The 12811-nt window shown below is 39.7% G+C and overlaps 1 protein-coding gene across 5 annotated transcripts in view; it reads right to left on the bottom strand.

Annotated features, from left to right (window-relative positions):
• Window positions 1–1171: 1171 nt before the first annotated feature.
• Window positions 1172–12811, bottom strand: part of sema3h (sema domain, immunoglobulin domain (Ig), short basic domain, secreted, (semaphorin) 3H) — a 65324-nt gene continuing 53684 nt past the window's right edge. For 4 of the 5 annotated variants that reach the window (XM_044351930.1, XM_044351931.1, XM_044351932.1 and 1 more), the window contains 9 exons: window positions 11903–12047; window positions 11532–11621; window positions 11160–11289; window positions 10960–11048; window positions 9392–9433; window positions 8525–8682; window positions 7869–7930; window positions 7332–7474; window positions 1172–7131 (listed from right to left, as the gene is read on the bottom strand). In XM_044351930.1, coding sequence (XP_044207865.1) covers window positions 6673–7131; window positions 7332–7474; window positions 7869–7930; window positions 8525–8682; window positions 9392–9433; window positions 10960–11048; window positions 11160–11289; window positions 11532–11621; window positions 11903–12047 — 1318 coding nt within the window. In that variant the 3' untranslated portion in view covers window positions 1172–6672. The remainder of the gene's footprint in view (window positions 7132–7331; window positions 7475–7868; window positions 7931–8524; window positions 8683–9391; window positions 9434–10959; window positions 11049–11159; window positions 11290–11531; window positions 11622–11902; window positions 12048–12811) is intronic. The other variant, XM_044351933.1, reaches the window with a different exon arrangement.

Genomic DNA, 12811 nt, shown 5'->3' with positions numbered 1-12811 from the left:
GTAAAGGCATAAAATGCTCCTAAATATAAAAAAGATACTTGGTGATTTCACATTCTTAACCTTTTAACATCCACCCTTTTTATAGAATTTTCACCTATTTGGCACACCCAAATGGAAAAGCTTATAACAGAAGAACTGTAAGGCTACGATGCGAATGTATTAGGCTTCATTTGACAAGTGATATCTTCTAGTTTCTGGAAATGTGTTTGTTTAACATGTGGCTAAAAGACAAACAAAACTACATCAGTTCAAATAAGGCTCAAAAAAGTGTTTTTGGTCCTTGTTTATGATGAGTCATATTTGAATAACAATAATTAGGACATGCTTTATGCCAGAACCATGCAAATCACCACATACCTTCTACATCTTGTCACCCTGTATAAAATGCCAGACCTCTAGGTCTAACCTTATGGGAGCTAGGGAGTTTTTAGTTTGTGGTGTCACTGGTGTCCCGAACCTCTCCAGTAATCTCCAACTGGCCAAATTGTTCCAATTACTGTGTGATGCTTCCACTTACAACTGGTGTAAACAGGTCGCTGGCAAACCGGTGGATGTTAAGAGGTTAAAGTCTCCCTCCACTCAAAAATGTTTTGTTTATTGTTAAGTTGGATCTTTGATCTTCACTGTGCAGAATGATGTATGTATGTGCAGAGTTTGACACTACGAGGATGTTTTCAAATTCATCTGCTGAAGGAGAAAAGTGTCTCTGTGCTCACCATAAATCTTGGAGATGTGTAACTATGAGCATTATTTGTGACATCACAAGTAGTTTGGAAGCCAATCATGTTTCAGTTTGCAGCTTACAGAAGTGTGATGTGGGAGCAGTGCACATATACCAAGAATGGACTTTTCAGTGAAGTAGGGGACATCTCGTGTCCAGTAGGAAAACTTTTGAAATGAATAATATTTGCAAATTCACAGATCTTGTTTTTATTGATGAGGGGAAAGGAGTAGATGTCATTTTAAGGATTTTAACAAGGTAAAATTTTAAAGGTAAAGTTTTGTCTTAATACATGTAATACTTCAACTTAACAAAAAAAAGTAATAATACAGTATGGTTTTCACTGGACACTGGCTTTATGTTAGTGAATGTGTCTCTATGTATGTGTGTTCGTGTTCAGTATCTGCATATATTTCTAATTGGCAAAATAAGCCACAAAATACACACACACTCATTTGAAAGCAGACCTTTATACATATTTACAAAAAGAAAAATGTCTCCATACACGAGAGGAGATCAGCTGAAGACAGTTTCATTCCGTCTGCAAAGAAGTCGTTCTGGAAAAATCACAAAAGCATTGGCACTGAGATGTAAATATAGCATAACAGAGTGAAACACACGAGGCTTTTGCAATGAATGAGGAGCAGCTCTGCACCACAATCTTTGAGGGAAACACTAAATGTTTAAAACGGTCCACCATAAAAATGTCTTGTAGGAGTTCTGCCTCCGACTTGTGTGGTGTTTGGATCTGACACAAATATACACACATTACACACTCATACACACAACATCCACAAGCCGGAGTCCATACAGCTTGATTATTTTCATAGCCTATTTATTAGGTTATTGGATCATATTTCTGTGAGAGCAAAAAAGGGCAAAGTGCTGTTAAAACTGGCACCATAATCCAAATTTCTCCAAAGTTGGCGTCCTTTCACAGGCAAAATGAAGTTTAGAGACTTAAAAGAGGCGTTAGATTTAGCTTGTTTGCCTGAGGTTTTGCACAGCCTGCATTTTAAACTCACCAACACTTGCCTAAAAACTGGTTAACAATGTCATATTGGTTTGATTGGTGTTGGGCCACATAGAGAGATGAAGTCTTGTCACCTCTCCTTGCCGCCTCTAAGCTTCTTAACAGCTTAATGCAAAGGCTAGAAGGTTTCTTTTATCTGCTTTTCTAAAAAACTTAAATGCTCTTGAGGTTTTATATCAGCTTTTAAAGGAATAGTTTCACATACTAGCTGCATTCTGTTTTCACTTTTAAGCTAACCAGATGCTGGTGGTGTTTCACCGGATACAGACATGAGATCATTATCAATCATCTAAAAGAAAGCCAATCGGGGTATTTCCCAAAATGTCCAACTATTTTAGGCTAGTTATGTATCTACCACTGTGGTAGCCACTGTAGCTTCATCATTCATCACCAGGATACAACAGCAATAATTTGGTTAGCATTTCACAGCTTTCATGAGACCATGTGATGGGCTAAACGCTGGGATTCATGTTGTATTGAATGCTAACAAAGTAACTGTTATTTTAGCTTGGATAAAATGACGTGTCCATGTTTTGTTACACTAATGGGTAGACATCTTATATTATGGACAGCCTTCAGAAGGATACTATGAAAAAACCTGTTTAGTTACAAATGCTAGAAGGGGGGCTGGACTGTGACTTTCTATATATTTTTAAGTGTGTACTTAAAATACTGTAGGACTATAAATACATAACAACAAAATGTAGCAATGATTGTGTTGTTAGCGTTCAACAGCTTCCATGAGACTTCAACAGTTTGCCAGTCGCTATATCGTAAGATGATCATAAATGTTGGTGTTCAAAGTTTAAATTCAGCATCAAACATGAAGTGAAAACTTCAGGACCACGTTTCAGCTTTTTAGAAAGACATCAAGCCCTCTAAACACGAACTTGTTGACTCACAGGCTTCATCTGATGTGTGAACCTCATAAACGCACCTGCAGTCACACTGTTTAGATGTATTTACCCTGAGTGTCGTATCTGACAGCAGTCTGCGAACAGGCCAAATCTGATTTCATTTGGATTACACTGCCGGCTTCACACTCACCCACACATCATTTCATTTTTAAGACGTGGCTGTATCCGACACTTACACACTTTGTACATTCACATGCCAGCAGACACAAAACAGCTCAGCTCAGAGTCACACACAATCTCTCCTTCTTACTTTTTACTCAAACACACACATTCAGAAGTAGATCAACGCTGGTTAGTTCTGTCATGTGGCCAAAGCCAAGAAGCCATAAGAGGCCAACCGCATGTTAATTTTCTCTAAGCTCTGCCTTCTCTCAGTCGGACAGTTTGTTTTACTTACAGCATCAAAAGTGTCTCCGATCTGTTGCTGAGTTTCCCATTAAGCAGATTTACTGGTTTGGCCTCTGAACTTTTGTTTCATCTCCTCTCACTCTGATCTGAGTGACAAACACACATAGATGTGTACTGAACAAGCACACACACACACACACACACACACACACACATACAGAAACACATTCAGCCAGAAGAGCAAAGGGATTCTGCAAGACCAAGCATTGGATGTACAGTATCTACTCTAATATAGACAGGATTGCGTGCTCAGAATCATCATTGTGGGATGAAATTAAATATATGAAAATATGAGAGGCTGTTATTATGTTATTGGACTTAATGATGCATGTATCTTCTTCTTGCAAGCCTTACAAAATAATATTAAGTTTTAATTCAGTTGGTCTGTCTGGCTCTCTCCTTCACTCACGCCATCATCTTGCATGAATTTAGTTTAAATGGTAGTTCATCCCGAATGCAATCTGCTCTGTAAACAACAGCATTATCGCTACTGAGCTCAAGTCCGATGTCGCAACATTTAGTTTGTGTCTCTTGTTCAGGAGAAAGAGGAAAACAAAACATTGTACTTTTAATATACCTTTAGTTCTCACTGCCGCGAGCTGAAGCAGTTATTACTTTTACATTTATTTAAGTCTTCTAAGCATGTCATATTAATGAGTTGGTGACTTTATTAGCATTTCTAAAAAACAAAATAGCCACAGGCAGGAGTGATTTGAATTTCCTTGGTTGGGAGTGGGGATGTGCATCAACAGATTTGGATGATAACAATTGAAAATCTTTCCATAAATAAAGAAAGAGAAGACAAGAGAAAAAGAAAGTTCTGTGCGGATCTCTATGTGTGAGCACACAAACATACAGTACATGCATACAAAGACAGACCAACAGACACACTCACATGTCAAATAAGCGTCCAGTATGTGAGACTAGTGAAGAGGACCTAAGGAAGAGCATAAAGCCTTTCCCAAAAATATCACACAACTTACGAAACAAGCAGTTTCACTCCAGATAAAACAAATAAATACTACTAAGAAGAAAGTTAAATAGAAATGGAATAAACTGTGTTGGTTTAACATCTTAATAGTAAGAACAAATCACAATTTACTGCCTTGCAAAGTCACTAAAGTCACTCAACTCCTGCAGACCAGAGTCCACTTGACGCCAGTCCTGTTCAGTACTCTCTCAAGTTCCAACATCGTATGATAAAGACTTCTTTATTTTACGTTGGGCCTGCTTCATAATTTACAGCCAGATTTCATTTCCAGCTGGAGCTGCAGGACCAGCAATATATTACTTCTTTTGTTGGCTGGAACGCACTGAAAGTCACTAGATGGCCCATTTTGGGTCCAGAGCTGTAGTTTGAGAAACATGCATTTTTCTGTACAGAGTCTCTTGGCAGTTCAGTCCATAGTCACGTCCTCTTCAAAACTTGTTTTCTTCTCCATGTTTCATCAAACACCACTTTTTAGATGCATCTTTATATTTTCCACAGTTCGGCGTGCTGAGTTCACTGTCATGACAAGAGTTATCGTAAAAAATCATTTTTTGTCCAATAGATACACAACCTTACAATTTACCAAACACTTAAAGTTTTAACTTGCTTGAAATATGATTTTAAATACTATCAATTGAAATCCCTCTGTGTTTTTCCAAAAATGTCTGGTAGTACTGACCCAGGTTATAACCCTCAGACTCATTAAACCCATTTAATCATGTCAAGAGGAAATTTAAAGTTGTTTTTTCGTTTAGTTACTGAAAGGCTCGATTGAGCCTCATCTCATAGCAGCAAAACAATTTTATCCCAGTGGTAACAAAAATGACATTTGTCTGCAAACTGGAGTTGATGTGGAGATGTTGTCTTTTTTTCCTACGTAAAAACATATTCCGTAAATCTGTACACTGCACTCATGTGAGACACCAGAAAAACCGAACAAACACTCCAAACTAGACATTATAAAATGCACCAGACCCACTGTGTCTTGTTTCTGTTTTTCCCACACCTATACTAAACAGCTGTCCGTGCTGCTCTGTCGTTGTGGCATAACATCAGTGCCAGATATGCCTGTGAACTTTACCAGCTAACATTACTGAACCAAACTTTGAGGAGAACATAATGGAAAAATCTCCTGCAGTGTGGCTGTACAGCTGCAACACAGAACGCTAACGTCCTGAAAAAGTAGATCTGAAACCTCATCAAAGCGATGCTCGAGCTTTTCTCTGCCTTTCATCTTTGTGGTCATGGTCAGTCATCATCTCGCGGTCAGACCCCACCTTTCTGAAGAAACCAACAAAACTCTCACTGCAGGTGAACTGTTTGAAGGATTACATCCCAACATGTTATAGATTCATGTGGGGGAAAGATGCATAAAACTCTTCAGTGCTACTTCCTGCCTGTCATTACTCCTCAAAGCTGCTGCTGCAGTAGTTTACTGTAAGAGATTTACTGTTTGTAAGTTGGCTTAGAATGTTTTAGCCCTTTAAGTAACTATCATCACTGATTATATTCCAAAGCATAGCATAGGTTTTTAGATTGATAGGTACTCCATCACAGAGAGTATATATTTCTTTTTTTGTCTAAGTTTAGCTGTTAAAAACACAGGCTTTCTCTGCAGATGTGTTCAAGGGTGCTCCAACATCTGCGATTTGACAACAGGCTGCCAAACGGCAACCAAATCCCTTTCACCGCATTTATGATTGCTTGTTTGCTTTCTTGTTTCTTACTTTTAGACAACATAGCACATTGTCAATGAAATTTGAGCAGTTCAACCTCAATTCTCAGAAGGCCAAGGATGGAGTGTCCTTGAAATGTGAACACAAGGAAAAGTTTGAAAAATGCTGCTTGCAACTGTAATAGCATAACTTTGAAAAAAAAAGGCAACATATTTCATGTTCCTGCAAAATGATTTTCACAGTGTACTGAAATTAATGGAAACCGGTGTCTGCCTGGAAGGTAGGAAATCAATCTAAAAACATCCGTTCTGCTTTGGAGGATTATTGTCAGTGATGTAAAATATTGTATGCACGATTTGTAGTTAATGGGCAAAAACATGCACAGCTACAGAAATGATCCTTGAGGCAGCAATCATTTCACAGGGGTTGAATGCTTTTTCAAAAAATTCTGAATGTCTACTTTTTGGAAAGAGACTCACATTTTTTCTCTGCAGAAGCTCCAAATTCAAAATGTCCCTGTTATGACACAGAGTCAGTCAAACTGAGTGATCTGGACATGCCGTTCTTCCTTCATTCAACATGCTTTGCAACCTAAGATTTTCTGCTTTCGCTTTTTTATTCACAAAGTCTTTTGTCCAGGTGAAACAGTCCTTGCTGTCCACATCCTCCTGTACTGTACATACTTCAGTTGTTCGTCTGTAGCTTAGTTTGTCACTATAATGTAATTAAAGGATGCTTTTTTTTTTGTTTGTATATAAGTGCATGCGCATGTCTAAGTCTCTGTACATACAGTATGTGTGTGTCTCAGTGTATAAGTTAAGTGTGTGTGTATGTGTGTGTGTGTGTCTTAGTGTGTATGTTATCATAAATGTGTGTGTGTGAGTGTTAAAGTCACTGAAAATCCGCCCTCCTGCTCTACGACACATTCAAGCGCTCCTCGGTGCTCTCTGCTGCGGCTTGCTCCTGCTCTTCCTGCCCGCTGCTCTTGCTCCACCTCCTCCTCCTCCTCTTCCTCCTCCATGCTTGTGCCTCTCCCCCTTCTCTTTCTCCTTGTTAGGCTCCACCATGATATCACCGTGGCGACGGTGGTTGCGCGGGGGCCGAAATCCCAGAGCGCGGCAGTGCTGGCCGAGGTTTCTCGGATTAATCAGCGGCATCACGTCTTCGGACCAGGGCTGCGTTCCCGGGCTCTGATAGGACGGGCTGGACCAGGAAGCGAGGAGGCGGTTGGCCGAGGGGCTCCAGACGGCGAGGCGGATGGTGACGGCAGTCCAGTGGTAGCCATGCTCTTCCACCTGGCAGTGGTAGACACCGCCGTGAGACAGCTCGGCTCGACGAATCAGGACACCCCGCTCGATCACAATCAGCTGGTCACCTGTTACCAGCTGGAGAGAGAGAGAGAGATCAGACGCTCAAGACTTGTGTTCATACTGGGAATTCTGGGTAATTGAAGTTGAGGGTGGTACTGGAAACTTGACACAATGTTTAAGTGCCAGGCAAAGTTTACATCTTCCAGTATTTTTATTCCTTTGTAATATTTTAAAAATGAGAACATAAATAAAAAGGGTAAAATGCATGTGTGTACCTGGTTTAGTTCAGGACTGTTCTCTCCAGCCTGTTTGTACCAGGTGACAGCAGCATGTCTGGATCGGGGAAGACACTCCAGGTAGGTGCTGTTACCCTCGGCAACCATCATCACCCTCTGCTCTGCCTCCACCTGCAGCCCGGCTAAAAGAGATAGAGGAAAAGATATAAAAAGTTAAAGATCTGTTTTGTTTTTTTTTACTATTATTAAATATTTTTATTCAGTTTATATTTGTATCTAAACCAAAAGAAATGACACCATGTACTATTCATGTTTAAGGTTTTAGAGTTTTAGGTTTATTTTAGAGTCAAAGAGTGAAACGTTATCTGTATAATACTTTATTAAAACATAAAATACTGCATACATACAAAATATAAAGCATATATATGACATGCAATAATACATGAGTAAACCTACTATAGCTAAAGCATTATTAAAGCTCATGTGTTAACTGCCTGCCAAATGTTTCACCACTGTGTTTCTGTCTGTCCTTCAAATAAACAAATCATATGTGTGGTGGATGATATAACTCCTCACCTCCTTGTCTGACACACTGAGTTAACGGGTCCTCGTCCTCCCCTAAATGACGTGCATTCCTCCTGTAGAGAAAGTCATGAAATGAAGAAAAGAATTACATTCTCCTAGTCGCTCTAAGAGGCCACAATTCATTTCAGCCTGTAATGTGAAAGTGTTAGACGTAACAAACGATGTGCTGACAGTTTTACTTGAACAGGAGTGGGGCTAACAATTTTTGTCCTAAGGGTGGTGCTAGAGGAAAGACCATGGGGACATTGGAATAAACAGGGTTAATCCACTTGAGAGCATCAGTTTGCTCAGCGAATTTTACGGCAATTGCTTGTTTGCATTATTAGATTTTGTGTGATGATGGCGGCAGTGGAGAAAAGGTCAAATGGTCACCCAAAATATTAATAGTTGAAAATGTCATGGAAATCTGTCCATTTTTAATGGAACCATGTGTTGGTCAAGTGAAAAAATGCTGAAAATTGAATCAGAGTCGAGATATAATTTGAGCCACATTTCAAACTATCAACAAATGTGGTTTAAGTCTGATTTGAGAAGATTAGTTCCATGTGCTTCTCCTTTGGTGTTCAGAAAAAGTATCCTACTTGAATGCAATAATTAGATTAGTGTTGTTTGGATAAACATATAAAGATCTAATTCATCGTCCGTACCTGCGCACGGTGGGCATGTAGGGGCTGCAGGCGTGTCCGTCCCAGGTACAGTAGGGATCTCTGGCCAGGCAGCACTCAGCGCAGGCCTGACCGTATAGCTCACACTGGTACAGAGCCAGCTGGGACACACCCTCACTGGAGCCCACAAACAACCACTGCTGGAGGAGGAAGAGGAGGGGGGGGGGGGAGTGAAAGAAAGATAGAAATAGACAGAGGGAGAAAACAAGATGAGGGAGAAAACAATGTTGACAACAGGGCGAGGGAAGAAAGAAAGGGGAATGGAAGGAGAAGAGAGTAATAATTGAAGGAGAGCAGAGAGAGAGAGAGAGAGAGAGAGAGAGAGAGAGAGAGGGCATTCAGTTTTCTCCCGTAAGACAGAGAGAGACACTTTGACAATCTACAGTTAAACCAGACTCATCTTCACTCAATAACACATCCAACTCACAGTGTAACAATGTCACTGAGTGGCCACAGGGAGTGTGTGTGTGTGTGTGTTGGTGAGAGAGAGAGTGAGAAACATGATGATGCTCGGTTTTTAAAGTCTGTGTGAATGTGTGTCTGGTTGTGTAAGCAGGCTTCGGATTTTTTTTTCATGAAACCCAGACTATTTTAATAATGCAAGATGTATTTCTCTCGCTGTGTGTGTGTGTGTGTGTGTGTGTGTGTGTGTGTGTGTGTGTGTGTGCGTATAGGGTATCTCTTCATTATAGCTGTGACTGAGGTCGGGTAACCATAGCAACTGGTGATGAAGCTGTCCTTGGAGATACAAGGTGGAGAGATGAGTGATAAGTGTGTGTGTGTGGGTGTGTGTGTGTGAAGAAGAGTTTGGAAGTTTGAAAGTGAGTTTCTGTCTCTCTCATTTGTTACCTTTTTCTTTGAGAGTGTCAGAGCTGTCACAGGTGATTTGTGCTGTGAAGAAGACAGAAAGGAAAACATCGAGTTTAAATTGAGACAAACAGAAAAAGACAGAAAAAGAAACCATTGCACTAGATAGATAGATAGATAGATAGATAGATAGATAGATAGACAGATAGATCTCAACTATACCAATCAGACTGAATACAGAGTTATTTTTGCATTTTGAATTTGAGCCTCCAGTGGAATTAATATCAATCAATCAATCAATCAATCGTTAAATGACCATATGACCGAGGTCGGTGGAATTTGCCTTTGGTACAGCATACAGGGAAGCTCATAACACTGTGTCAGACATAGAACAGATAACAGCTTTACAGCTTTTATTGGGCTGAATTGTTAATATCGTGAACTGTGGTTGCATGAAAAGGCTTTTTTACAGTCTGATAACTATGTGCAGCTGCAGTAGTTATTGTGTTTAATGTGTTTAGAGTCATGCTACAGTAATGGGCTTTGGATAAAAACATTTACTGTATTTAATATGTAAATTATATAGCACTTATGTGAGGTGATTAAAGTCCTCCTCAACTCAAACATGTGTTTTGTTTATTGTTACGGAAGTTGGATGTTTGACATTCACTGTGTGCAGGATGATGTATTTGCAGAGTTTGACACTAGAAGGCTGTTTTCACGTTCATCTGAGTTTAAGGCATGTACATACGAGCGTTATTTGTGACATCACAACTAGTTTCGAGCCAATCGTGGTGCAGGATACAACGTACACAAGTGTGATGTGGAAACTTGAAGCCTGCAGTGCACAAACACTGAGTAAAGACTTTTCAGTGAAGTAGGAGACATCTTGTGTCTAAGTAGTTCAACTTTTGCATATTTAGATATTAAAGGTTTTTCAATAAGGAACAATGAGTGGAAGTGATTTTAAGTTTTTTTAATTTTAAGTCTATTTAATTTGAAGAATTTCTAACCATGTAAGTGAACTTTGTTGTGGAAAAAATATTATTATTAGCCACAACTTATTATTAAAAATGTATTTTATATATGTTTTAAATTCACATTAAAATATGTCTAGAGCTGGTCTTTTTTTGACACTTGTATGTCCTTAACTGCGAGAACCATGCATGCTTTACGTTACTGCTGACATTTTCAAATGCATTTTCATCAAATGCCTGCTGTTGTTTTTCAGATTGTTTAAGCCACTGCTTTCCAATCTTTTATGTATGACGGAATGAATGAAAAACTCGCTGCAGATCATCATCAACATCGTGTCTGCATTTATTTTTGTCAAAGTTCCCTTTTGTTGTTGTAAGTGCGGACTGATTTGCAAAGTCTGTGCTGCATTACCTCTTACATACAATAATAACTCTTAAATCAAGTTTGAAGAGTGTGTTATTTGATTCTCAAACTGCAAAAAAATACATCTTAAAATTTGAAACCCAACCACTTAATTGGTATAATGATGTAGCTGTAATGCAAAGTACACAGTACTTGAATTGTAATAAATGCACTGAAACATGAACCTTTAAGATGACATCATGTATTTGTACAGTAACCGTTTGCTGTACCTGGAAGACCTGCAGCTGCTCTAAAGTGACCTCCTGACTCTGACCGTGTTCTCTGGGCAGATGGATGGCCTTCAGCACCAGACCAGAGTCTGCAGCAAAAACAGTACATTTAAAGAAATTAATTAAGAAAAAAACATGGAGCTTAACAAGCCAATGACCCAGTTCTACAGTTAAGAAATGGTTCAAAGCAGACACTCTACCTGTGCCGATGAACAGGACGTCGTAGGTGCCGTCGATGGCCTCCACTCTGTCCACCAGCAGTTTGCTGAACTTGTAGTGAACACCCACTCGGACAAGAAGGGGACGCTCCCCCAGTGGCAGCACGTTCTCCTAAAACAATGTGAACTTTTAGGGTTTTGCATTTTATCACAAAAACGCAATGGTGTTAATCATGTTGTTCATCATTGATATATTGATGTTCTCAGTGTTGGAGTGGCGTCCCTTTGGTGAGAGCTGTTGGCTAATTTAATTTCTCACTTAAGATTTCAGATAAAAATAAAGGAATACTGTTAAATAGTTAAATCTAACTGAATTAGATTGATGTAATTGAATAAAGTGAATATCAGCTGAACCTGCAGCAGTGGGTGAGTCCTGCTGAAGAAGATGACGTCGTCAGGATACTCTCTGGTCGAGCTGTAGCTTCCATACGTACTGCTGGGACACTGAGAGAGAGAGAAATGAAGAAATAGAAAAGAAAGAATGAAGTGAGTATGTTTAGAAGACACAGATCTTCATTAAATCCTTGTCATTTAACTTAAAAAATAACTTTTCATCCTCATGGTGGTATGAAAATAAGGTATCCTTTATGCCTCTTGTTTTTTGTGAACTATTCCTTTAATACTGTTTAACTACACACAGTCACCTCACTAGATTGTGAGCATGATTACTAATTTAGAAAACAGAAACATTTGCCAGAAGGAAAGGGTTTTGGGCATTAACTTACGGTGCCAGGTCGCGGGTAGGGCACTTTGCCCGTAAACTCTGCCCACTTGTACAGAGGCCCTTCCTTATGTAGGAAGTTTCCCTTAAAAGCCCGAACCACATCCTCCATTCGGTAAACGCAGACTGCTGAACCATTCAGAATATCACTGAGGACAGGGGAGAGAGAGAGAAAGAAAACTGTCATTCATCGCAGATTCAGATAATCTTCTTCCATCAGCCTTCATGAATAAAAACATAAGCTGAGTACGGCTTTGATGGTTTCACTCAATGAGTTCTGATGGTCTTTAAGCAGTAGATTAAATAAAAAAAGAGATGTACTGTATGTGGAGCTGTGAGTCATTGTGGGTTTTCGGCTTAAACGCATCAATTCACTAAATGTGCTCCAACCACAAAGTCCAGCTTGGATGAATGCTCTGCTTTCAGCACACCAGTCCTCACCACAACATGTCTCTTGCACTGCAGTTAAGATCATGGTTAAAATTTTTGGCAAAGTTTATCAGAGCTTAAGATTCCAGCAGCTAGAACCAGAACAGCTAGAAAGGCTGCGCTGTGATGGATCGGGGTGGTTTCCTTCAGTTCAGATGGTTGACACATACAGTAGGTTTAGTCAACTTCCTCTGGAGGGAAGTTCTCTTTTCTCTCCTTCACAGAGTCCCTGTAGCTGCTGTGGTGTTTAGTGTCTTGCTTAAGGGCACTTCAGCGGGGCCAAAGTTGTTCAGCTTAAAACCCTGGTGCTCCCACTAAAGCGGCTTACTCACCATGAAATCCTGGTGAATGTGGAGTCAATGAACACGAGAAACCCACATGACAATTTTACAAAATGCAATATACTGTAGTATCAGTGTGTTTTTTTTTGAAAATGCCAAACAATGCTGCATTTTTCCTCCTCAGTTGTGTCTGAGGTAACAAA

This window comes from Thunnus albacares, chromosome 5, assembly GCF_914725855.1.
Source record: "Thunnus albacares chromosome 5, fThuAlb1.1, whole genome shotgun sequence".
Taxonomy (NCBI): domain Eukaryota; kingdom Metazoa; phylum Chordata; class Actinopteri; order Scombriformes; family Scombridae; genus Thunnus; species Thunnus albacares.
Note: the sequence above shows the minus strand (reverse complement) of the source record. Positions and strands in the feature narration are given on the sequence as shown.